Source organism: Pongo abelii, chromosome 23, assembly GCF_028885655.2.
Source record: "Pongo abelii isolate AG06213 chromosome 23, NHGRI_mPonAbe1-v2.0_pri, whole genome shotgun sequence".
Classification (NCBI taxonomy): Eukaryota; Metazoa; Chordata; class Mammalia; order Primates; family Hominidae; genus Pongo; species Pongo abelii.
This window is the reverse complement of record NC_085929.1, coordinates 47,833,166-47,858,847: the sequence shown is the minus strand read 5'-3', so window position 1 is coordinate 47,858,847 and position 25,682 is coordinate 47,833,166. Positions and strand designations below refer to the sequence as shown.

The window sequence follows — 25,682 nt, the reverse complement described above, 5'->3', positions numbered from 1 at the left end:
TGAGACAGTATTTTGCTCGTCGCCCAGGCTGGAGTGCAGTGACCCAATTTCGGCTCGCTGCAACCTCCACCTCCTGGGTTCAAGCGATTCTCGTGCCTCAGACTCCTGAGTAGCTGGGATTACACGCACGCGCCACCATGCCCAGCTATTTTTTGTATTTTTAGTAGAGATGGGGTTTTACCATGTTGGCCAGGCTGGTCTCGAACTCCTGAGCTCAGATGATCCACCCGCCAAAGTGCTGGGATTACAGGCATGAGCCACTGTGCCTGGCCTGTTTTATTTTATTTTATTTATTTATTTGAGACGGTTTCACTCTTGTTGCTTAGGCTGGTTTACAATGGCGCAATCTTGGCTCACTGCAACCTCTGCTTCCTGGGTTCAAGCAATTCTCCTGTCTCAGCCTCCCCAGTAAGCTGGGATTACAGGAGCCTGCCACCACGACCAGCTAATTTTTTGTATTTTTAGTAGAGATGGAGTTTCAACATGTTGGCCAGGCTGGTCTCAAACTCTTGACCTCAGGTGATCCACCTGCCTCAGCCTCCCAAAGTACTGGGATTACAGGCATGAGCCACCACGCTCAGCCTGTTTTATTTTTTTTTTGAGATGGAGTTTCACTCTGTTGCCCAGGCTGGAGTGCAATGGCACAATCTAGGCTCACTGCAACCTCCACCTCCCTGGTTCAAGCGATTCTCCTGCCTCAGCCTCCCAAGTAGATGAAATTATAGACATGTGGCACCATGCCTGATTAATTTTTTTGGTATTTAGTAGAGACGGGGGTTTCACCATGTTGGCCAGGCTGGTCTCGAACTTCTGACCTCAGGTGATCCACCTGCCTCGGCCTCCCAAAGTGATAGGATTACAGGCGTGAGCCACTGCACCCAGCCACAGGGTTAATTCAGAATAGCCTGTAGCACTGGTCAGCTGCGGTGGGTCAGGATTGCAATCCCAGTACTTTGGGAGGCCCAGGCGAGTGGATCCCCTGAGGTCAGGAGTTTGAGACCAGCCGGGCCAACGTGGTGAAACCCCATCTCTTCTAAAAATACAAAAATTAGCCAGGTGCTGGGGGCGGTGGCTCACGCCTGTAATCCCAGCACTTTGGGAGGCTGAGGCGGGCGGATCACCTGAGGTCAGGAGTTTGAGACCAGCCTGGCCAACATGGTGAAACCCTGTCTCTACTAAAAATACAAAAATTAGTTGGGCGTGGTGGCGGGCGCCTGTAATCCCAGCTACTCGGGAGGCTGAGACAGGAGAATCACTTGAGCCTGACAGGCAGAGGTTGCAGTGAGCCAAGATCATGCCATTGTACCCCAAGTCTGGGCCACAAAGAGCGAAACTCCGTCAGAAAAAAACAAAAACAAAAACAGAATAGGCTGTAGGATCAGCATCTGCAGGAGAGAGACTACAAGGAGGGAAATGGAGTCTCTGACCTTTCCTGATACCTTAGCTTAGAAAGGGCTGAGATCTTCAGGCCAAGAACTTTTGTGTTCCCCTGTCCTGTTCCCTCCAGTTATGCTTCTCCACAGCAACCCAGCCCAGGGAGGAGTCCCATTTTTGCCACTTGCTGTTTGATGTGTGACCTTAGCCATGTTACTTAACCTCTCTGAGCCTTGGTATCCTCCACTGTACATAAGGATAAAACTGTTTCTTTGGTGAAGATTAGAAATAACTTTTTTTTTTTTTTTTTCTGAGAAGGAGTTTCGCTCTCGTTGCCCAGGCTGGAGTGCAATGGCGCAGTCTCAGCTCACCACAACCTTGGCCTCCTGTGTTCAAGCAATTCTCCTGCCTCAGCCTCCCAAGTAGCTGAGATTACAGGCATGCGCTACCATGCCCGGCTAATTTTGTTTTAGTAGAGACGGGGTTTCTCCATGTTGGTCAGGCTGGTCTCGAACTTCCGATCTCAGGTGATCCACCCACCTTGGCCTCCCAAAGTGCTGGGATTACAGGCGTGAGCCACAGCGCCTGGCCAGAGATAACATTTGAAAGTGTCTTTACAGCCATGCACAGTGGCTCACGCCTGTAATCCTAGCACTTTGGGAGTCCGAGGCTGGCGAATCACCTGAGGTCAGGAGTTTGAGACCAGTCTGACCAACATGGTGAAACCCCGTCTCTACTAAAAATACAAAAAATCAGCCAGGAATAGTGGTACATGCCTGTAATCCCAGCTACTTGGGAGGCTGAGGCAGGAGAACTGCTTGAACCTTGGAGGCGGAGGTTTGTAATGAGACAAGACTGTACCACTACACTCCAGCCTGGACAATAAGAACGAAAGTCCATCTCGAAAGAAAAAAAAAGTGTCTTTACAGTGTTCCTGGCACACTGTAGGCATCATTGTTACTGTGGGCTCATTGAAAGTATGAACTGATTTATTTCTAGATCTCAAGGGCCCAACAAGCGGTAGGCAGACGGTGGACTATGGGAAAATATATATACTAACTGTAGAATATTGGATTTGCAAACAGATTCAGGTTAGGTTTATTAGAAAGGGCCTGGAGCTGTCTTTTCAGGACCCTTTTCAGAGCAACCATTTCAAGAGACCTTTATCCCTGAATAAGCAGAAAAGACTGAATGAAGGCAGGTTTTCTGGGAGGAAGGAGAGAGGTGGAGCTGAAGAAGAAAGACTGCTCCTATCCAAAGCAAAACTAATCAATTAGTGGGGACTGGCTCTACCCAGTTGTCTCAGTCACAAAGTTACACATGTGGATATCCAAGAGAGGGCAATTAAAAAAAGACAAGAGAGCAATGTGACAAGGTTGGGAGAAAATCAAAGTGACAGGGAGGCTAATCAGGGAAGTGGGAGATAAAATCATGACAAGCTCATGATGGGTTTTCAAAATTGAGGGAGACAATTTTGAACTCCAGATTTATAAGTGAAAAGGAGAAATCAAATATGATTAAGTTGGAAATAAACCAGTCACGCATGGACTCCCAGACCAAATAGCAGCTTGTTGGTCCAATAAAAATGAACACACCCAGTGAGTTAAGAAGGTGGAGGTTTTGACAAACAACTTGGTCATGGCTTTCTAATACAAATTAATCTGAATTCCTGCAACTGCTTTCTATACCAGGCTTTGGTTTAAAACCAACTGGGAAGTAAGAAAGTCAAGCCTTGGTGGGCTGGGTGGGCCAGATGGCCTTCCTGCTCTCCTCCCCTGAGATCTGGACTCCTCACTCTGTTCAGAAATGACTGTGACCGATGTCGGGTGGGGTCATTTGGCATCAAAGGAGGCAGGAGAAGGCAGGAGATAGAAAAGCAGCCATAGTGAAAGACAGGCAACAATAAGTTCCAGGTTTTGCCTGGCCTAAGCAATGAAGGATACTTTAAATCAGTGTTTTTGTAAGGTGGAATTTTAAATTTTAAGAGATAAAGGACTAATCCATCACTCAGGTCATGCAACAGGGGGGGCCAGCGTGATACAGCAGAAAGAGCACCAAACTGAGAGTCACAGGTCTAGCTGTGTGACCTTGAGGAAGCACCCTCACCTCCCTGAGCCTCAATTTTCCTCATCTGGGAAGTGGGGAGAATACCCTCTAGGACTGTTAATGAAATAAGATGATGTCAGCGGCTTTGTGAGCACTCTATGAATATTGGGTAGAATTCTTGTTATGGATGGTTATTACCTGGTGATTTCAAACAAGAAACTGTCAGATGTGTACACCTGTCCCTGCAGCTTGTCTCAGTCCCAGATTTGGAACAAAGCATCGTCTCAAAAACAAACAAAAGGGTTTGTGCACATGAGGTCCCAAAGCAGGAGGAGAGAGGCTGGCCTCACCTGATGTACTGAAGCTATTTATAACTCAACAGTGACAGCCACAGGGATGGGAGCCTCAGAACACACCCAGGAAAGGAAGAGAAATGGCATTTTAAAAAGGAAAATCCATTCCCCAGGCCAGACAACTCTCGAAGGCCTATCCCATTCCCAAACCCTGAATTACTGATGGCTCTTGGAAATGCAAAGGTCTCACACTCAAAGTATACCTCAGTGCACCCACAACCCCACCAAAGGCGGCCCTCCTGCTGCTCCCTGCACCCCATCTCCCATGGCGAAAAACAAGGCCAGACCTGCTTTCCACATACGCCTCAGGGACGTTCGTGGCCTAGGCAAAAAGATGAAGCTCAGTCCTGCCGCCGTGGCCCCACAGTCTGGGTCAGCCCCAACCAACCAGGCGAAGGGCCTCAGTGGACTCATCTGACCCTCATCGTCTCCCTGCTTGGCCCAAAACTCCCCTCCCAAGGCGCCCCGCACTCCTCGCCCACACCCCACCCCCCTACCCGCTCAGCAGAAGCCCCTCAACAGAAACGCTCCCGCGTGGACCTAGTAGCTGGGGCTACTCACACCCAGGGAGGAAGCCAGGTCCCCCCGGGAGGGGTAAGGCCATGTACGATGACGGTACGCTACCCTACACCTGCGCTTCCTAAACTTTGGTGTACTTGGAAAATAATGGGGGTGCGGTGGGGTGCTCCTTAAAATGCAAGACCCCTGTCCCGGTGACTGCAGATTGGGTGGGGCGCAGGAACCGGCATTTTAAACAGGCATCCCGAGTGACTCCGATGCAGGTGGCCCCGGTGGAGGGGCCCTGGAGCGTCATTTAAGTGACTGCTCCCGATCCCCTTCCGCCTCCTCAAAACCCCCCCTCCACCCACTCCCGCCAGACCCGCGTCTCAGCTCGCCCCTGACCCTCTGTCCCCAGCCCCCCGGCCTCGTCCTCCAGGCTCCTGGTCATCCCGGCCCCATCCCCCTCCGCGGGACCACTGCTCCCCAACCTGCAGCCTCCCCGGCCCCGCCCCCACGAGGCCCCGCCCCTGCATAAGTCCCGCCCCCAGCCCCGCGCGGACCACCCCCCCGCCCTCACCGAGGCGCGCCTCGCGCGGGGGGTTCTCCATCAGCTTCTTCAGGACCAGGGGGAAGGACCCCGACAGGCCCCTTTCCCCAGCTGCGCGCCCCGGCCCCGGACCGGGTCCTGCCTGCGGGTCCACAGGCGGCTTCTTTCCGCCGCCCGCGTCGGACATCGTGCCCCGGACTCGGCTCGCGCGCCTAGCCTCCCCCGCCCGCCCCCCGAGATGGGCCGGAGCCGTGCGACCCGCTGCAGCTGCCGACACGGGCAGCTACTGCGCAGGCGCCCAACGGCGCCCCCGCCTCCCTCCATCGCTACCCCGCCTGCGGACCGGCTCTGGCACATTAATTATTCATGAGGCCAGGCTAGCTTCCCCGGATCGTGGCTCTGGATTGGTCCAGCCTGCGAGAGAGGCAGGCGCAGATCCTCGGGCCCTGACTGGTCGGGCAGCCGGGATAAGATAGACACGTGCGGGGCCAGGTGAGGACCCTCGCGGAGGCCCCGCCCCGCCGCCCCTGTGTCCCCTGATTGGCGCCTGCTGGAGTCTTTGTCGTGGGCCTTCCTCGGCGCGGTCCCTTCCCTCCTACCAGTGTTCCCCCTTCACCGCCCTCTTCATAACCCCTGCCCTCCCCAACCACCGCAGCCTCTCCCTCTTCCCGACGCGCCACCGAAGAGGGGCGGAGCTCGGAGCGGCCCGGCCGGCCAAGGGGACCTATCCGAGCTCCTGCTCGCGCGGCGTGGCCGCCCCCCACGGGTCACGTGGAGCCGCAGCCGAGTCTGGTCGCGGGGGGAGGGGGCAGAGGAGGAAGGCGCGGGAACAGCCAATGGAGGGCGGGGGCGGGGCCCGGGGCGGTGCACGAGGCGCCGCACGTGCGGGGCTGCGGCGGGGCGGGAGGGGAAGGGAGGTATGGGTCTTTTTGTTCTGGGGACTGTGCCCAGGGTCGCGGGACAGGGACGGAGAGCCTAGCCCGCACTTCTGCTCCCACGCGACCCAAAGGTCGCCTGAGGGCAGGGCCGGGGACCGCGACCTGCCGAGTCGTAGAGATGGCCTGAGCAGGCTTGGCCGCCCTAGAGCGAGGTGTCGGGTTGCCCACGCATCCAGATAAACACTAGCGTGGAGGGAGCATTCCTGAGGCTCTGTCCTGAGCCAGGGCCCGAGTACATGTTTCCGCCCTCCCACTTACTAGCTTATGACCTTGGGAAAGTCCGGTTGCTTCACTGGAGCTTGTTTCCTCGGCCATAAAATTAAGAGGTTGGGCTAGAGAATCTCTACAGTCCCAAACAGATGTGAAATTCTTTTCCTTTCTAGGACTCTCCCTTCTTTTACCTAGAAAACAAAAACCTCCTTGACACCAGGTACGGATGCCACATTTTGTGGGAGAACCACCTCGTCTCTTAAAATATAAAGCCTCCCTGGGAGTTCCGCAGAAATCTGTAAAAATGTAATATGTGGAGCGGTACACAAATGTAAAGCTGCTCCTGAACAGCGCTCAGAACTTTGTACCTCTCTATAGTACAGATCAGACTCCGCTGCAAACCCAGGCAACATTAGACTCCCCGCTTAACTCCCGGAAGGCGGAGAGCTTGGCTTGTTTATCCAGCATCCCTACAGTGGCCCAGCCCTTCTAGCAGGAGGGGTTGGGGGGGGGTGGTATAGTGATAGTCCTTGGTTCAGGGGTAGATGCATGATCCAAACACCCACAGCCAGCTAAAAGTTATCAAGCTGATGCAATCAGAATTTTGCTGGGGCTGGGCTTGGTGACTCACGCCTGTAATCCCGGCACTTTGGGAGGCCGAGATGGCGGATCTCCTGAGGTCAGGAGTTCGAGACCAGCCTGGCCAACAGGGCGAAGCTCCGACACTACTGTAAGTACAGAAATAATTAGACGGGCATGGTGGCTGGCGCCTATAATTCCAGCTACTGGGGAAGCTGAGGCACGAGAATCGTTTGAACCTGGGAGGTGGGGGTTGCAGGGAGCCGAGATCGCGCCACTGCAGTCAAGCCTGGGCGACAGAGGGAGACTCTATCTCAAAAAAATAAATAAATAAAAATAATTTTGCGGGGGGGTGAGGAGGAAAAAGAAGTTGGGTAGCTGACCAGGCCTGGAAAGCAAGAGATTTGAAGGACTTTGGGTGGTGGTAGAGACAAGATGATGGGTCTGATTCCAAAATTCAAGCTCTCACTGCCACTCTAATTGAACCTCAGTCATTTTCTGAATCTGATCCCTCGATTGCTTTACCTTTTCAGGCCTCCTTTTCTTTTTCTTTTTCTTTTCTTTTCTTTCTTTCTTTTTTTTTTTTTTTTTTTTTTGAGACGGAGTTTTGCTGTTGTTGCCCAGGCTGGAGTGCGATGGCGTGATCTCGGCTCACTGCAACCTCCACCTCCCAGGTTCAAGCGATTCTCCTGCCTCAGCCTCCTGAATAGTTGGGATTACAGGCATGCGTCACTACACCCGGCTAATTTTGTATTTTTAGTAGAGACGGGGTTAATTTTGTATTTTTGGTAGAGACGGGGTTTCTCCATGTTGGTCAGGCTGGTCTCGAACTCCTGACTTCAGGTGATCCACCCGCCTTGGCATCCCAAAGTGCTGGGATTCCAGGGGTGAGCGACCGCGCCCGGCTTCTTTTCCTTTTATGCCAAATGGAGTTAGGGTAGGCTCTACCTTATGGTGTTTTGTTTTTTGTTTTGTTTTGTTTTTGTTTTTTTTGAGACGCAGTTTCTCCCTTGTTGCCCAGGCTGGAGTGCAATGGCGGAATCTTGGCTCACTGCAACCTCTGCCTCCTGAGTTCAAGCGATTCTCTTGCCTCAGCCTCCTGAGTAGCTGGGATTACAGGTGTGCACCACCATGTATGGCTAATTTTTTTTTTTTCCTTTTTCCGAGACGGAGTCTCACTCTGTCGCCCAGGCTGGAGTGCAAATGGTGGGATCTCGGTTCACTGCAAGGGCTGCCTCCCGGGTTCCCGCCATTCTCCTGCCTCAGCCTCTGGAGTAGCTGGAACTACAGGCGCCAGCCACCGTGCCCGCCTAATTTTTTGTATTTTTAGTAGAGACGGGGTTTCACCACATTGGCCAGGCTGGTCTACGAACTCCTGACCTCAGGTGATCCACCCGCCTAGGTCTCCCAAAGTGCTGGGATTACAGGCGTGAGCCACCACGCCTGGCCTGCCTTACGGGGTTTCTGTGAGCCAATTTGCATAGGCACACAGTTGCAAACCTTCAACAAATGTAGTTTTCATAATTTTACTAACACCGGTTGGCATATCCATTATCCCAGAGGTTACTGGGGTGCCTGTGTCACTCTCTTAGTGAAAATAGTTAATCGTGTACAGAAAATTTGTTGTGTTGTAGAATTGTTAGTGAGAATTCTGTGTGTGACGAAACTTCAACATCTTTAGGGGAAGCTAACCTAGACAAAGGACATTCCAAGGAAACTGATTAAACCTATACAGGGGCCGGGCGTGGTGGCTCACCCATGTAATCCCAACACTTTGGGAGGCCGAGGCAGGCGGATCACCTGAGGTCAGGAGTTCAAGACCAGCCTGGCCAATGTGGTGAAACCCTGTCTCTATTAAGAATATAGACAGGCACAGTGGCTCACGCCTGTAATCCCAGCACTTTGGGAGACCGAGGCGGGAGGATCACAAGATCAGGAGATCGAGACCATCCTGGCTGACACAGTGAAACCCCGTCTCTACTAAAAAATACAAAAAATTAGCTGGGCGTGGTGGTGGGCACCTGTAGTCCCAGCTACTCGGGAGGTTGAAGCAGGAGAATGGCGTGAACCCGGGAGGCGGAGCTTGCAGTGAGCCGAGATCAGGCCACTGCACTCCAGCCTGGGCGACGGAGCGAGACTCCGTCTCAAAAAAAAAAAAAAAAGAAGCAAAAATCAGCTGGGCGTGGTGGCGGGTGCCTGTAATCCCAGCTACTCGGGAGGCTGAGGCAGGAGAATCGCTTGAACATGGGAGGCGGAGGTTGCAGTGAGCCAAGATTGTGCCACTGTACTCCAGCCTGGGGGACAGAATGAGACTCTGTCTCAAAAAAAAAAAAAAAAAAAAAATATAGGAAGCTTTTTAAAAAACCTGCTGGTTTGGCCATGAGGAGACTTGATGGCTTAGAATCATATCTATATAGTCTCATAGCTAATACGACATTATTGCTGGGAAGAAAAACCCATTCTCAAAGTATTAGAGGATGATTAATGATAACAGTGGAAGATTCTAACACGTGTTTATGAGAAAGATGGGAGGTAGTAAGAGGAAGTAAAGATTTAGATTTTCTTTTTTTAGCTGTAGTTATCCAAAATGAATAATGCCTACTCCACTCATCTCCCAGCCTGGAGCAGCTACCCCAACAGGCAAGTGACGCTGGTGAGAAGTGAGACCAGCAGGTTAAGCCTCCAGAACTTGGTGTTCATGTACTGACACTCCCCAGAGAGAGTTTTTTCCCCTGGATAACCAGAGGATAAATGATGTGTCACAAATACTGCAGGAGCATTGCAAACACGTTCTCTATCGTGCTTAATTGCCAGCCGTGAGAGGTTAGCTACATCAGTTTACAGCATTAAACAGTGCCATCCTGGAGGTGGGAGCCGTTATGTTCTCCTCTTCAGTCTCCACCACAGCAGCCTCTCTCTACCTCTGTCTCCTATCACTAAAGTGGGAATAATGGTGTGACCTTGCCCCGTCTTAGTGGAGGAATAAATGTTGGGAGAAGTAGTTAGCTAATTTCCATAGTTTGTGAGCCCGACAAAGAAATAAACCACATAAGAAGAACATGTTATTACACGATTAAGACTTTAAAGGCTGAGAGATTAGAGAGGCTTTTCAGGGGGAAAAAAGAGAGAGAGAAAAATAAAGGTATGGTGTGGAACAGCGGCCCAGCCTGGGCAACATAGTGAGACCTCATCTCTACAAACAGTAAACAATTAGCCTGATGTGCTCGCCTCAGCAGCACAAATACTAAAATTGGAACGGTACAGAGAAGATTCGCATGTCCCCTGTGCAAGGATGACATGCAAATTCGTGAAGCGTTCTGTTTTTTCAAAGAAAAAAAAAAATAGCTGAGTGTGGTGGTGCGCCTGTAGCCCCAGCTACTCAGGAGGCTGAGGTGGGATGATTGCTTGAGCCCAGGAGATCAAGGCTGCAGTGAGCTGTGATTGTGCCACACTGCTCTCCAGCCTGGGTGACAGAGAGAGACCCTGTCTCCAAAAAACAAGAAACAAAACCACACTGGTTTCTTTAGGGAAGCATGGGTCCTGGGGCAGCAGTGACTTTGTGGGGAGGCCTTCCTCAGTTGCTGACCCAGCCATGTGGCCATGGGCAAGCGACTTCTCCTGTCTAAGCCTCAGTTATTTTCCCCTTGGAAAGGGATACGCCCGCCTCACAGGATGGTTGTGAGGATGACCTATGATGTGCAATGCCAAGTGCCTGCCTGACGTGGTGTACAGTGTGGAGTGGGTGGGTACCCACCCTTCCCCTTCCGTTCAAGCTGTGTTGGGTCAGGAGTAGAATTATTCTGGGTGTGAGGACAAGGCTGTGGGCCTGAGGGTGGGTTTAGAGTCTAAGCTACAGACAAGATTGGATGTGAAATGTCCATTTTCCAAAGCTGGACGACTGGCCGTACATTCTAGTCATGACTGTTCCAGAAACCTGCTAACTAGCCCAAGTTAAAAACTTTGTTCAGGCCTGGCATGATGGCTCAAGCCTGTAATCCCAGCACTTTGGGAGGCCGAGGCGGGTGGCTCACTTAAGGCCAGCCTGGCCAACGTGGCAAAACCCCATCTCTGTGAAAATTAGCCGGGCATGGTGGCAGGCACCTGTAATCCCAGCTACTCTGGAGGCTGAGACAGGAGAATCACTTGAACCCGGGAGGCGGAAGTTGCAGTGAGCCGAGGTTGCGCCACTGCACTTTAGCCTGGGCCACAGAGCAAGACTCCATCTCAACAACAACAACAAAAAACAAAAACAGAACAAAAACTTCATTCAGTTGAGCATATGCGGAACAAGTGATTTTCATTAAGCCATTTTGCCAATTTGGATTATTTTTACTTAAACTTGAAGTTTAGAGGAGCTAAAACTCCAACACAGGAGCCTTTGGCCAGATACCCTATAATGATCTCTTTGGCCATATATTCGGTGCCTAGTAGAACAGTCCCACTCTGTTTTCTGGCTTACTGAAAATGGGACATGGGCCTGGGACGTGTGAGAGCAGGAGGTTGATAAGGCTGCTTCTACTGAGCTCTAAGAAAGCCCGGTTATCTGTGTCTTTTGCGCAAATCAAATGCAGGAGGGCACGATGCTTTGTTCAGGGTAATAACTCAGTAAAAATATACTTTTTTCTCTTTTTTGAAAAAATCTCCACCCCATCAGTAAATATTTGTTGGCTTGCTTTGTTTTTGGTGCTAGTAGGACAGTTAACCAAACCTTTCAGAACTAAAGGATATGCATTTGGAGCATTAATAACATCGAATAACAGGCATCGTGTTTGATTCACAATTGAACCTGGAACAGCAAACATGAGCCATCCTTGGGCAAGTCTGCCCACACAAGCCTTGCCAGCAGCTCTGCTTTTTAGCCCACATACCTGTGCCTGGGTTCTGTGGTTTGTACCCTCCTTGGTCTCTGTGTTCCAGGGGAGAAGTGGTGGGTGGAGGCTTTTTACTGATTCTTGCCCTCCTCATCAGTACTCAAAAGTGCTAGTTTCCTGTTAGTCTTGCATTCTGTCTGCTACCAGGGCTTGGTCTGCAAATGAAGAGCTCCCCCAAGAGTGCCCTTTCCAGAGAGAAGCCCTCACCTCTGCCCTGTGTGATGTCTCAGAAGCCACTACCGGATAGCCACGGTTTCTGCAGTCAAAGCCGTGCTGGGGGGGACAGAGGTGGCGCTCTGGAGCCAGACCCCTTGGGGCTGACTCCTGCTTCCACTTTAGTCGGCCCTTGAACAATAGGGGTTTGGACTGCATGAGTCTACTTACATGTGGATTTTTTTCAACAAAAGTTACACTAAGTTTGCCTGCCTCTCCTGCCTCCCCTCCAACTTCTGCTACCCCTGAAACAACAAGATCAACCCCTCTTCTTCCTCCACCTCCTCCTCTTCCTCAGCTTACTCAATATGGAGACAAGGCTGAAGACCTTTACAATGATCCACTTCAACTTAGTTAAGATTCTGTTATGATTTTCTTTTCTTTTTTTTTTTTTTTTTTTTGAGACAGTTTTGCTCTGTCCCCCAGGCTGGAGTGCAGTGGTGCTGTCATAGGTCACTGCAGCCTTGAACTGCTGGTCTCAAGCAATCCTCCTGCCCCAGCCTCCAGAGCATCTCGGATTTCAGGTGTGCACTACCTTGCCTGGCTAATTTTTTTTTGCTTTTTTTTCTTTGAGACGGAGTCTTGCTCAGTTGCCCAGGCTGGAGTGCAGTGGCACGATCTTGGCTCACTGCAAGCTCTGCCTCCCGGGTTCACGCCATTCTCCTGCCTCAGCCTCCCGAGTAGCTGGGACTACAGGTGCCTGCCACCACGCTCGGCTAATTTTTTTTGTATTTTCAGTAGAGACGGGGTTTCACCATGTTAGCTAGGATGGTCTCGATCTGACCTCGTGATCCACCCGCCTCAGCCTCCCAAAGTGCTGGGATTACAGGCGTGAGCCACCACGCCTGGCTTGCCTAGCTAATTTTTAATTCTTTTTGTGGAGACAGGGTCTCACTATGTTGCTCAGGCTGGTCTCAAACTCCTGGGCTCAAGCACTCCTCCCACTTCAGCCTCCCAAAGTGCTGGGATTACAGGCGTGAGCCACTGCGCCCAGCCATGATTTTCTTAATAACATTTTCTTTTCTCTAGCTTACTTTGTTGTAAGAATACAGTATCTAGGCTGGGCGCGGTGGCTCATGCCTGCAATCCCAGCTCTTTGGGAGGCTGAGGCAGGCAGATGACAAGGTCTGGAGTTCCAGACCAGCCTGGACAACATAGTGAAACCCTATCTTTACTAAAAATACAAAAATTAGCCGGGTGTGGTGGCATGCGCCTGGAGTCTCAGCTACTCAGGAGACTGAGACAGGAGAATTGCTTGAACCCTGGAGGCAGAGGTTGCAGTGAGCCGAGGCCACACCATTGCACTCCAGCCTGGGTGAAGGAAACTCCTTCTCCAAAAAAAAAAAAAAAAAAAAAAAAAAAAACAGGCCGGGCGTGGTGACTCACGACTGTAATCCCAGCACTTTGGGAGGCCAAGGCAGGTGGATCACGAGGTCAGGAGTTCAAGACCAGACTGGCCAAGATGATGAAACCCCGTCTCTACTGAAAACATAAAAATTATCCGGGCGTGGTGGTGGGCGCCTGTAATTCCAGCTACTCCGGAGGTTGAGGCAGGAGAATCGCTTGAACCTGGGAGGTGGAGGTTGCAGTGAGCCTAGATCATGCCACTGCACTCCAGCCTGGGCGACAGAGTGAGACTCTGTCTAAAAAAGAAAGAAAAATACAGTATATAATACATATAGCATACAAAATATATGTTCATCGACTGTTGATGTTATCTATAAGGCATCCCATCAACAATAAGCTATTAGTGGTTAAGCTTTTGGGGAGTCAGAAATTACATGTGGATTTTCTACTGCATGGCGGGGCAGCATTCCTAATCCCCATGGTATTGAAGGGTTAACTGTATTTCTTGGTGACCTTGGACAAGTTGTTGAACCTCTCTGTACCTCGGTGTCCGAAGTAAAGGAGTCCATTCAGGCACAGTGCTAGGACCCCACCTGGCCTATAGCATGTGCTTGGTCAAAGTTAACTCTACTGTATTTCCTGCTTGGGTTGTTCTGGGGATACCTCATTTCTCCCGACCAGCCACTTCCCCAAGAATAGTGAGTGTGGGGGGTCCTTACAGACAGGGAGATGAGAGCGTCACTCCTCTTTATGACTGTCAAGGCTCTGCAGGTGCTCGCCCTTCGGGTCTCTCCAGCCTCACCTCGTACCTCTCTCCCCCTTGCTTTCTTTTTGCAGCCATGGTGGCCTTTTATTCCTCAGACCCGTTTTCTTTCCTGTCCCAGGAAGAGCCTTTGCAGGTGCTCTTCCCACAGCCTGAAAGTTCCTCGGATAGCTGGCTCTTCCTCACCCTCCAGGCCTCCAGGCCTCAGTTCAAATGCCTCTCCCTGGGAGAGGCTGGTCCTGACCACCACCGCCTCCTGCCTAAACACAGCAGATTGTGTCACCCCTCTAGAATCCAAACACCAGGGGAGCAAGAGTAGAGTTGATTTCATTCACCCCGGGCTCCCCAAGCATAGCAAATGCTCTGGAAGCACGTGATGAGTGGCTGGGTGACAAAGAGCTACCGCCTGAGACATGGTACCCATGGAACCATGGGTACCCACCCTATGGGTAGACACGAGCCTGGTGTCAGGAGGAACTGGGTTTGAATCCTTCAACAACTGTGTGGCCTTTCCTCTCTCTGAGTGTCGATGTCCTTATTCGTAGAGTGGATGATCATACCTTCCTTGCAGAGCCATTGCACAGATAGTGACATAGCAGCACACAATACAGTCCTGGCACACGCTCAGGAGACAGTGGCTGTCAAGTCAGGAGCCCGTCCTGCAGCAGCCTAGCCATCTGGAAGGATCACTCCTCGACATGCTGTCAATGCCTGCTTGGTAAGAATGAGTTTCTCACATTTCTCTGAAGGGGTGGGGTGGGAGGCAGTTAGAGAAGAAGGCTCTGGGCGCCTAGGGTGGGAAGGAAGAAGAGACTGGCCCTGAGGGCAGCCAGTGCCTCTGAGTTCATCTTCTCACCAGAATAACAGGGGAAATATACCATTTAGAAAGAGGCAGTAAGGATTAAATGAGCTAGCATATCCAGCACGTGGAAGGCCCTCTCCCCATCCTCATCCCTGAAAGCAAACTCCTCGATTTCTCAGTTTTGCTGTGGTTCCCAGGCTGTGCATGGAGGCAAACGCAGGGCCCTTTACTCAGGCCAAGCTCAGGAGAGCCCAGGCTGCACCGAGTCCACCCTCTCCGCTCATTTCCCTCAATCCACCAAGAGGATGACACCAAGGCCCCCTCCTGCAACCCTGCCTCTGCCCTAGCAAGTCCTGCTGAGATCCTGCCTGTTATGAAATGGGGCTGTCCCATTGGGTGCAGGGCAGATGGCACCATGCCTCTAGGAGCCTCAGCATGTGTTTCCAAGGAGACAGCCGTGTGTGTGTGTGTACACACCAACTTGTAACATCCAGTTCTTCAAAGGAAGGTGGAAAGAAGGGAATGAGGGTCAGGTTGCAAATGGGATGTAGGTGGAAGACGCACGACGCCAGGCCATGCTGCTGTTTGCCTTTCACAGAAAAACCAGCACTGCATCTCATGGTTTGCAGACACTTTCACATGGGATAACTCACTTAATCTTGGCAACAAGCTCATGGCACAGATATTATTTTCCGCTTTTTAAAGTCTGGAGATGGAGAGAGAGGGGGGCAAGTCCCAACCAGTGGGTTGTAGAATTAGGATTCGTGTCCTGACTCTGATCATAAGCCCCTGCTCTCTTCCCAGGGCCACACTGCCTTGCCTAGAAAGGATTCTAGATCAGGAGTGCCCCTACGTGGGGATGCCGCCTGCCTAGCCCAAAGCAAAGGCCTTGTTCAGCCTTTGAGGTGTATGTTCCGGCTTCACAACTCCCTGAAACGGAGGCCTGAGTGACCGGAGATAGCAAGAAAATGGGAGGAGGTGTCTCTAAGCATGGCCAAGGCCCCATGGGAGAGGGAAGGATAGGGTATAAAATGCTAATCATATGATTTAGAGACACAGTGTCTTTCCGGAAGCTGGAAGAGAAAGATGTGAGAGCTGGAGTGAGCAGTCTGGAACAGAATCAACTCTTGGAAAAGGATCCTTGGGAAACGGTGGGAGTGAAGACAGGAAGAGTGGTTTTCAGGATTTAGGGCCCAGGGACATAGAAGGGAAACTGAGTCAGGGCTTGGCTACAGACCCACCCTTTTGCTGGAAATGGATTTCTCTGCCAAAAGGGAAATTGTTTGAACTCATGGCCTAGAGCTAAGGCCACCAAGCAGCCATTGTCGCTGGAAGCCAAGGGAGTCTGGGAGCTGGTCAGCTCTGGTGGAGAAAGTCTGTTTATCCAGGGACAGGAAAGAGGCAAGGTCTACACGGGCTGGGCTGGGAGGCCCAGGGGCAGCATGAGGGAGAGGGACCCCAAGTCTGGGTTTCAAGGGGCGTCATTGAACTAGAAAACGGAATGAGGCCGGGTGCAGTGGCTCACGCCTGTAATCCCAGCACTTTGGGAGGCTGAGGCAGCTGGATCACTGGAGGTCAGAAGTTCGAGACCAGCCTGGCCAACATGGTGAAACCTGTCTCTACTAAAAATACGAAAATCAGCCGGGCATGGTGGCAGGTGCCTGTAATCCTAGCTACTCAGGAGACTGAGGCAGGAGAATTGCTTGAACACGGGAGGTGGAGGTTGCAGTGAGCTGACATTGCACCACTGCACTCCAGCCTGGGCAACAGAATGAGACACTTGTCTCAAAAAAAAAAAAAAAATGCCAGGCGCAGTGGCTTACACCTGTAATCCCAGCACTTTGGGAGGCCGAGGCGGGCGGATCACGAGGTCAAGAGGTAAAGACTATCCTGGCCAACATGGTGAAACCCCGTCTCTACTAAAAATACAAAAATTAGCCTGGCGTGGTGGCGGGCGCCTGTAGTCCCAGCTACTCGGGCAGCTGAGGCAGAATTGCTTGAACCCTGGAGGCAGAGGTTGCAGTGAGCTGAGATCGCGCCACTGCACTCCAGCCTGGCGATAGAGCAAGACTGTCTCAAAAAAAAAAGAAAGAGAAAGTAAAAGAAAGTGGAGTGAGAGGCTGCACGGAGCGGAGAGCATGGGGAGAGCACACCTGGAGTTTCTCACACTCTGCACGGCTTTCCTGTACACTTCCCTCCCGCTGGAGGTGAGATACGCTCTGCACGTGACCTAAATGTGTACTGAAGCACAGCCATTGGGCAGGAGAAAGAAGAGAAAATGGGGAGTTTGTAAACAGTCCTCCAAAGAGATAACTGCCCCCTTCCACTGGACAGGAGCAGCAGGAAGTCCACCAAAGCAAGGGCATGCGGGCCTGAGGGCATCCCTGTTTTCTGGAGTACCTGGCCTCTGTTGTCTTTCTCCCATTCACATCCAAAGTCAGAGCAGTGGCACATGGAAGAGAAGCCACTTCAACAACTACTTAAGTACATGGTCCCTGATGGCAAGTAATTCTGTAATCATTCTGTGTGGTGGATATACTCTCTTTTCAACAAGGTCTGTTGCTTTTCAGGTAGACATTTCTGTTTATAACTGGTCTGGAGATTCGGGCAGCTTTGGGAAACTGATTGCAGATTAGGGGGCAGTAATGTGCTGCGGTCATTGTGACTCCTGTGCCTCTTCAACCCTCTTCCCCTCATTTTATCTAGCAGTTGGCTGCAGGCATCTGTCGGTCCTGTGGGACCTCATGCTTCTCACTCTCAGTGAGATGCCACATGAAGTGACAGGAGGTGACCCAAGACTGGCCCACACCCCTTGGACCTGCCCAGCCATGCTGGACTAATTCTCGGCCACAGCTTGCCAGTGATCAGCAAAACTCTGCCTGAAACCTTGGGCGGTCCCCTATGTGCCAGGCCCTGACTCGCTCATCCACAGTGAGGGAGGGGGACGCTCATCCACAGTGAGGGAGGAGGACTTTTCGGCTATTGCAGGGCTCTGCAGACCAGCTGGGAGCCAGAGACCGGCAGCTGCTGCCACACTTCAAAGGCCTTGTTATCCTCATCTGAGGAGCAGTGCCCCGAGTCGCCCCTGAGAGTCCTCCCTGCCCCGCTGGCAGCCTCACCCTTCATGTGTGTGCTGGGGGGCATCCTGGGACACCTCAGGGGAGCCAGGAGGGGCTGCACCACCCTTCCTGGGTTCCTGGACCAAGGAGGGGACCCTCTACCTTAGCTTTTGGAAATGTGTTCAGCTCTGCCCACCCACACAGGCCACGCAGAGATGCCAAAAAAGTCAGCTGTGGCTTGTTTGTGGGTGTGGACTCTAAATGGGGGCAGATCCCTCGGGCTGAGTTGCAGAGGGCTTCGCTGAGGAGGTGGGCTTCTCGTGGTGAGCAACTGGTGTCCCCAGTGCTAGGAGGCCACAGGAGCGCCTTCTGTGACACTCATCTCAGAGGGTGGCCTGGACTGTCCCACCATTTGACAGCATGGGGTGTGGTCGGAGGGGCCTGAGCCCAGAGTTGCATGTGAGAGCTCCGGAGCCCCTGCCCTAAGCTCCCAGCACCTCCTTCCCCCTTCGGGCGATGTCTCCCTAGGAACAGAACCTGCTGACCCTCCTTTCCTGGTTTAGCACAAGCAAACCCACACCCGGTTCCAGAGGGGTGAAGGGAGGCCGGGGGCTGTGGGATCTATCTCCTGGCTCTGGTTTGGGAGTGGGCTGAGAGCGTCCTGTGGAAGGAAGTCCTGCAGGGACAACCAGGACCACCTGGTGATGTTAGGTAGTAGGTGCTGGCACAGCAGGATGAGAGGGAGGCCTGAGAAAGGTCCCCTGAGAGGACACCCCAGGTGCCCAAGTCAGAGTCAGGCAGCAAAGGCCAGCTGGGCCCCTCTAAAGGCAAGGAGGAGTTGGAGCCCTGGGGACCTGGGGGTGACCCCTGACTTCTGGGAACAGAAGAGATCTGGAGAGAGATTTATCAGTATTCTTCCCCAAACTAATCTGGCCACGGGGTTCCCAGGCAGGACTTGGGAGACACCTGGTGCTGGCCACCAGGTCTGCCCCTCGGTCCACGCTCTCCTCTCTCCTCCCTCGCGCTTGTTTTGCCTGTGGTATCCTAGGAACGCAGGGCTTCGAGCCTTGTGGTCCTGTTACATAACAGCTTCCATCCCATCCATGAGTTCAGCCCTCCGGCAAGCGGGAGCTGCAGCAGGCGCACCAAGGAAAGCCTCTGCTTCAGACCCAGGCTCCTGCTGCCCAAATCCACAGTCCCTGCCGCTCCTCTGCCACCCCCAGCGTACAGGGGGAGGGAGCTTCAAAAGCAGTCAGCATCCAGCCAGATTCTTTCAATAGGGCCCCCTGTCCTGTCCTGGTCCCACATGAGCACAGCACCTGTCAGTGGCCACACACTGGCCATGGCTTCCCCAAATCCAGCAGGCCTAGGAGACTCTAGTCCCAGAGCCAGTGTGACACATGCCTCCTCGAACCCCTCTCCGCACTCTGCACCCTGAGACCAAGGGCACGCCACTGCTGAGACCCTCCCTGGCTTGGAGATGCCTGTCCTGCCACTGTGCCTGTGGCTGCCCCCTCGCCCCCTCGAGTACCTGGGCAGCCAGTCAGTGCAGGTCACCTGTGCTCCTACCTGTTCTCTTCTCTGGCCAAGGCAGAGAGTGCTCCAGCAGGGACTTGAGGACCTCAGGCATGTCCATGGCAGGGGCCACTGAGAACCAGTCGCAGCTCACACAGCCCAGCAGGAGGTGCTTGCTCCAGGGAGTTCAGAGGCAGCTGGAGAGGCAGGGGCCGGCCAAAGCCGCAGGCTAGGGAGGCAGGCGGGGTGGGAGCCTTGAGGCAGCCAATGGCCAGCACCAGTCCCAGCCCGCTCGTCCACCCCCGGCTCGGCCACCTGCCAGCTCCGGCTGCAGCCAGGCCTTCCCTTGCCGCTGCTTGGCAGGGCGGGCCTGGCCCTGCGCCAGCTGCAGCACGTGGAGCTGTTGCGCCAATCCTCTGACAGAGAGCCCAGCCTGTTATCTAACTTTGGAAAGGGAAGTTCTCCCCCAGGCTGGTAGCCATAACTGGAGCTGCCAGGTGAGAACGGTAAGCTCCACGCCCACAGCAAGCATGCATCGGCATGGAGGTGCCCTGGAGGCCCAGGCACGCAGTGGAAACCATCCCAGGCTGGGACCTGAGGCTCCAAGAGAAAAGGAGGATGACAGGCAAGGACAGCACCTCAGGCAGCCCAGCACAAGACACTCTGTGTTGGCAGATGCAGGGACGTGGGTGGGCATCATGCCTTCACCTGTGCGCTTGTGAGCCTCAAGGGCTTGTGGCATGTTTTGATGCTGTGTTTATGCCATGCACACTTACCCTACAAGGCACGCCAGTGTACATATGGCATGCATAATTGGAGCTTTATACCATCTGCACAGCCTGAAGCCTGTTCCCCAAAAGGAAGTGATAAAACCTACCGCCTCAGTTTCTTTGGTCTTCAGGGGAGAGGGGAAAAGGGGCAGGTGCCAGGAGACCGGGCACCACTGAAAGGGGGGCAGCTCTGCCAGCCTGCTTCAGGCTTGTCCTGGATGAGGAATCCCTGCTTCCCAGTCATTGCGGGGACTTAAAGTGCCAATTGGCTATTTGCTGTAGTTCCCTCTCATACCCTCCCACCAGGATGCTGGCCCCTGTGGTCCTTGGGTTACTTGAATGTGTGGGTGAAGCCAAGGTTCTGGATGTCACCGTCTACCTCAGACCAACATCACATCAAAGCCAGACTTGCCAGGGGATGCCAGGTTCTCGATTCTGCCATACATTGCTGTGGAAGCTCGAGCAAGCTTGGCAGCAACTCTAGGTCTCAGTTCCTGAACCACCGAATGCAGTGACCTCTAAGGTGCCATTCAGCTCTAGTTCTATGGCTCTGAAGCTCCAGGTGGGCTGCAATAAACATTTGGTTTTCTGCATGGTAGCTGGTTTTTTTTTTTTTTTTGAAACAGGGTCTTTGTTGCTCAGGCTGAAGTGCAGTGGTGGGATCACGGCTCACTGCCTCATCCTTGCAAGTAGCTGGGACCATAGGTGCATGACACCACACCGGACTTTTTTTTTTTTTTTTTTATAAAGACACTGTTGCCCAGGCTGGTCTCAAGTCCTGTGTTCAAGCCATCCTCCGGTCTTGGCCTCCCCAAAGTCCTGGGATTACGGGTGTGAACACTGCCCCTGGCCTGTAGCTGGTTTCTAAGCAGTCCTTTGTTGTTTTCCAAAATTCCATTTTGTGCAGAATCAAAAATACTCCAGGAGCCCCTTCTGGCTTCTTCGTTTCTCAGTGACCCCAGCTTATCCTCTAATTACCCTCATTCCCTCCCTATAACCCTCCCCAAATCATGCTCTTTCCCAAATTAATTAAAAATTAATTTTAACTTTTGAATACAAAAAACAGTACGTGGCTCAAAGCTCAAAACCTCCGATAAGGTTTGTTTATTTATTTATTTGTTTATTTAAAGACACAGTTTCATTCTGTTGCCCGGGCTGCAGTACAGTAGTGGGATCTCAGCTCACTGCAACCTCTGCCTACCAGCCTCCTGCCTCAGCCTCCCGAGTAGCTGGAATTACAGGCACACACCATTACGCCCAGCTGATTTTTGTATTATTAGTAGAGGCAGGGTTTTGCATTGTTGGCCAGGCTGGTCTCAAACTCCTGACCTCAGGTGATCCGCCCTCCTCAGCCTCCCAAAGTGGTGGGATTACAGACCTGAGGCACTGTGCCCAGCCTCAAGTAAGTATACTTTAGAAATGTCCTTTCTATCCCTGTCCCTCTTTTCCATTCCCCAATGTTTCTTTTTGCAAAAGTAAGCATATATGTGTATATATTTATGACACACACACACACAACATTTAATTTTGCAGAGTTGTATGTTTTGACCAGCAGAGTGTTTTGTAACTTACAAAGGAGAGACCCCCTTACTGCTCTGTTGCCAGCCAGAGCCCTGGCCAGTGCCCTTTGCTCTGCGACCCTGGGGGTGAGGGTAAGGGTGAGAGTGGGCCTGGTGTGCAGGCCCCCAGCTGACCTGTGATTTGCAGGCAGGGGCGGACTCAGGCTGGGCTGCCGCATTCACCGTTCCTTGGCCCAAGAATTCTCTTGAGTGCAAGACCGCTTATCATAAAGGTGGAGTGGGCAGGTGTCCATCGGTATGATCTCAAAAGGAGTAGGAAGCACCCTGTGTTTCTCAAACATACCCACCTCCTGCAAGATGTTTTTCTCTTGGAGATTCATTCCTGTGAGTTCTCTGCAGACTCCTTTTTTTTTTTTTTTTTTTTTTTTTTAGGCAGAGTTTTGCTCTTGTTGCCCAGGCTGGAATGCAATGGCACAATCTTGGCTCACCGCAACCTCTGCCTCCCAGGTTCAAGTAATTCTCCTGCCTCAGCCTCCCAAGTAGCTGGGATTACAGGCATGCACCACTGTGCCCGGCTAATTTTGTATTTTTAATAGAGACAGGGTTTCTCTGTGTTGGTCAGGCTGGTCTCGAACTCCTGACCTCAGGTGATCCACCCACCTCAGCCTCCCAAAGCGCTGGGATTACAGGCGTGAGCCACCGTGCCCGGCCTCTGCAGGCTCATTTTCATGTGCGAATGTCCTAAGCCTCTGAGACCATGAATGAGTGCTTATCACATACCTGGCACCAGCCTAAACCCTGTGAGGAATTCAAAGTTAAGTAACATACCCAGCCGGGCAACTCCCTATCCTTCGAGAACTTTCACACCACCAGGAGTCCATGTTGGCAGCCCCTAGTCGGCACTCACAGTGTCCAGCTGGCAGCATCCCCTAGGTCAGACAGGGACCACACCAGTGGGTTGCTGGGCCAGGCAGCCAGGGAGGCCAGAGGTAGTGGGAAGGGAAGGCGGTATACATACCTAGAGACCTTCAGACGGGGGCTGTATGCTGGGAGTGTTGGGATTGTCTGCACTTCTTGGACTTCCTAGCTCAGGGATCTGACATCCACTGCAGATGGTCTGAGGTCTGTTGGTGTCCTTATCAATGCCACTGAGCCCATTCCCATGCCCTGCACTTGAGTTTTCATCAACTGTATTTACCCCCAGTTCACTAGGAACACGGTGTTCTTTTTTTTTTGAGATGGAGTCTCGCTCTGTCACCCAGGCTGGATGGAGTGTAGTGGCGTGATGTCGGCTCACTACAAGCTCCGCCTCCCGGGTTCACGCCATTCTCCTGCCTCAGCCTCCCGAGTAGCTGGGACTACAGGTGCCCGCCACCACGCCCAGCTAATTTTTTGTATTTTTAGTAGAGACAGGGTTTAACCGTGTTAACCAGGATGGTGTCAATCTCCTGACCTCATGTTCCGCCCGCTTCGGCCTCCCAGAGTGCTGGTATTACAGGTGTGAGCCACCGTGCCCGGCCGGAACATGGTGTTCTTTGTGCCTACAGCTATGTCACCTTGCAGGGGAGCTGTAATCCCAGACAGAAGTCTGGAGTCAGAGTCACAGTGGCTCCCTAAGAACATCTAACGCCTTGTGCAGCTGAGAGGCTGGGCTGAGGGAGAACTTTATCAAGAATACATTCTCAGCCAGGCACGGTGGCTCACTCCTGTAATCCCAGCACTTTGGGAGGCCAAGGTGGGTGGATCACCTGAAGTCAGGAATTCTTGACCAGCCTGGCTGGTCATGTCCCTACAAAGCACATGAACTCATCATTTTTTATGGCTGCATAGTATTCCAACCCCCATCACATCATTCTACAATCTTCTATTAAGTCGGTCTCCTTTAGCACTGACTGAACTGAAGGGGAAGCAGTTTCTTAAAGTAGCCTGTATCCCCTGGATCTGGGATGGAGTGGGTGTTCAGTTGATGTTTACCAATCTGAGCCACGTGAGGACCAGAAGAGAATTTAAGGGAGTTGACGAGAATATACATGGTGAAACCCTGTCTCTACCAAAAACACAAAAATTAGCTTAGTATGGTGGCATGAGCCTGTAATCCCAGCTACTTGGGAGGCTGAGGCAGGAGAATGGCATGAACCCGGGAGGCGGAGCTTGCAGCAAGATGAGATCACACCACTGCACTCTAGCCTGGGCACAAGAGCAAGACTCTGTCTCAAAAAAAAAAAAAAAAAAAAAAAATACGTTCCATGTGCCTCATCCTCTCCTTGACCAGCAGCGCATATATATTTACTTCTAGGCCCGAAACGAAGGTGCTAGAAGAGGCTGGCATAATCTTACTGATCATCAATTGAGCAGGTCCAGTGGCTCCAGCTGCGTTTTTCTGAGGACTGGGGGTTATTTCCCAGGAAGCCTGCAAAGGGCTCCCAGGTGTGGGGATAGACGGATGCAATTATTTGCAGAACTGTCAAGGGCTTTCTCTAGAGAGGTGTAGAGCTGAGGCAGCTGGTGCACTGTGTTGGTCATGCTCACTGAGGCCCCTACTCACAGAGCTGAAGACCAGACACGGGGCTGCGTTCAGTAACTGGGAGCTGCTGAAGCCAGCTGTGACTCATCGATAGGATGAATATCAGCTACTGACCATAAATATCCAGGTGACATGGGTGCATGGAACTGCACATGTGAAATAAAAATTAAGAGAGAAAGAAAAATGCAGAACAGTAAGTGACACGGATTACAATGATGAATCTTTTTGAAGCTTCTATTCCGGTTTCACCTCCTCTAGGAAGTCCTCCCTGGCTGCTGAGCCTGGATGAGGTACCTCCTCTGGTACCCTGAGTGCCTCCCCCTGTCACCCCCATCACATCATTCTTTTTTTTTATTATTATACTTTAGGTTTTAGGGTACATGTGCACAATGTGCAGGTTAGTTACATATGTATACATGTGCCATGCTGGTGTGCTGGACCCATTAACTCGCCATTTAGCATTAGGTATATCTCCTAATGCTATCCCTCCCCACTCCCCCCACCCCACAACAGTCCCCAGAGTGTGATGTTCCCCTTCCTGTGTCCATGTGTTCTCATTGTTCAATTCCCATCTATGAGTGAGAATATGCGGTGTTTGGTTTTTTGTCCTTGTGATAGTTTACTGAGAATGATTTCCAATTTCATCCATGTCCCTACAAAGCACATGAACTCATCATTTTTTATGGCTGCATAGTATTCCAACCCCCATCACATCATTCTACAATCTTCTATTAAGTCGGTCTCCTTTAGCACTGACTGAACTGAAGGGGAAGCAGTTTCTTAAAGTAGCCTGTATCCCCTGGATCTGGGATGGAGTGGGTGTTCAGTTGATGTTTACCAATCTGAGCCACATGAGGACCAGAAGAGAATTTAAGGGAATTGACGAGAATATACAAATTTATTCCACTAGGTTTATTGAAGTTCTGATTGTCTTTTTTTTTTTTTTTTTTTTCCTTTTCTTTTTTTTTTTGAGACAGAATCTCACTGTGTCACCCAGGCTGGAGTGCAATGGCATGGTCTCAGCTCACTGCAACCTTTGCCTCCTGGGTTCAAGCGGTTCTCACACCTCAGCCTCCCGAGTAGCTGGGACTACAGGCATGTGCCACCACACCTGGCTAATTTTTGTATTTTTAGTAGAGACGGGGTTTCACTATGTTGGTCAAGCTGGTCTCGAACTCCTGACCTCGTGATCCACCCTCCTCCACCTCCCAAAGTGCTAGGATTACAGGAGTGAGACACTGAGCCCGGCCTCTGCTTGTCTTACTCTTTAATTGTTCCTTTATTATTATTTTTTAATTTTTTGAGACAGGATCTTGCTCTCCCAGGCTGGAGTGCAGTGGTGTGATCATGACTCACTGCAGCCGCAACTTCCTGGGCTCAAGCCAACCTTCCACCTCAGCCTCCCAAGTAGCTAGGACCACAGGTGTGGACCACCGTGCCCAGCTAATTTTACTTTTTTTTTTTTTTTTTTTTTTTGTAGAGATACGGTTTTACTGTTGCTCAGGCTAGTCTCAAGCTCCTGGCCTCAAGTGATCCTCCTGCCTTGATCTCCCAAGGCAGGATTACAGGAGTGAGTCACCCAGGGAAGGTCTTGATGCAGGCATGCGATCTCTTCAGCCTAAGCATGAGTCTGTATTTTTCTTCCGGGAATTCTGCCTTGCCACGCCACTTCGGTTTTTCACAGTGCATCCAGAGGTGCTGTGAATTCCAGAATGTCAGGGCGGAAGGGACTTTTGCCGATACCCAGTTC

At 51.9% G+C, this 25,682-nt stretch overlaps 2 protein-coding genes and 1 non-coding gene across 6 annotated transcripts in view; 1 reads left to right on the top strand and 2 right to left on the bottom strand.

Annotated features, from left to right (window-relative positions):
* TEF (TEF transcription factor, PAR bZIP family member) overlaps positions 1-19,349 on the bottom strand; it is a 32,218-nt gene extending 12,869 nt beyond the window's left edge. Inside the window, exon 1 of one of the 4 annotated variants that reach the window (XM_009234403.4) lies at positions 19,173-19,349. In XM_009234403.4, the coding sequence (XP_009232678.1) occupies positions 19,173-19,239 (67 nt within the window). In that variant the 5' untranslated portion in view covers positions 19,240-19,349. 4 annotated transcript variants of the gene reach the window in all.
* On the top strand, positions 9,769-9,875 carry LOC112130675 (U6 spliceosomal RNA). The gene has a single exon (XR_002912908.1). It is a non-coding gene; the product is annotated as a U6 spliceosomal RNA (small nuclear RNA).
* Positions 16,364-16,937, bottom strand: LOC100939619 (uncharacterized). Its single transcript, XM_009234431.3, is given in 2 exon segments — positions 16,364-16,720; positions 16,722-16,937. Coding segments are annotated over 2 exon segments (546 nt in total). The 5' UTR covers positions 16,911-16,937.
* Positions 19,350-25,682: the final 6,333 nt, after the last annotated feature.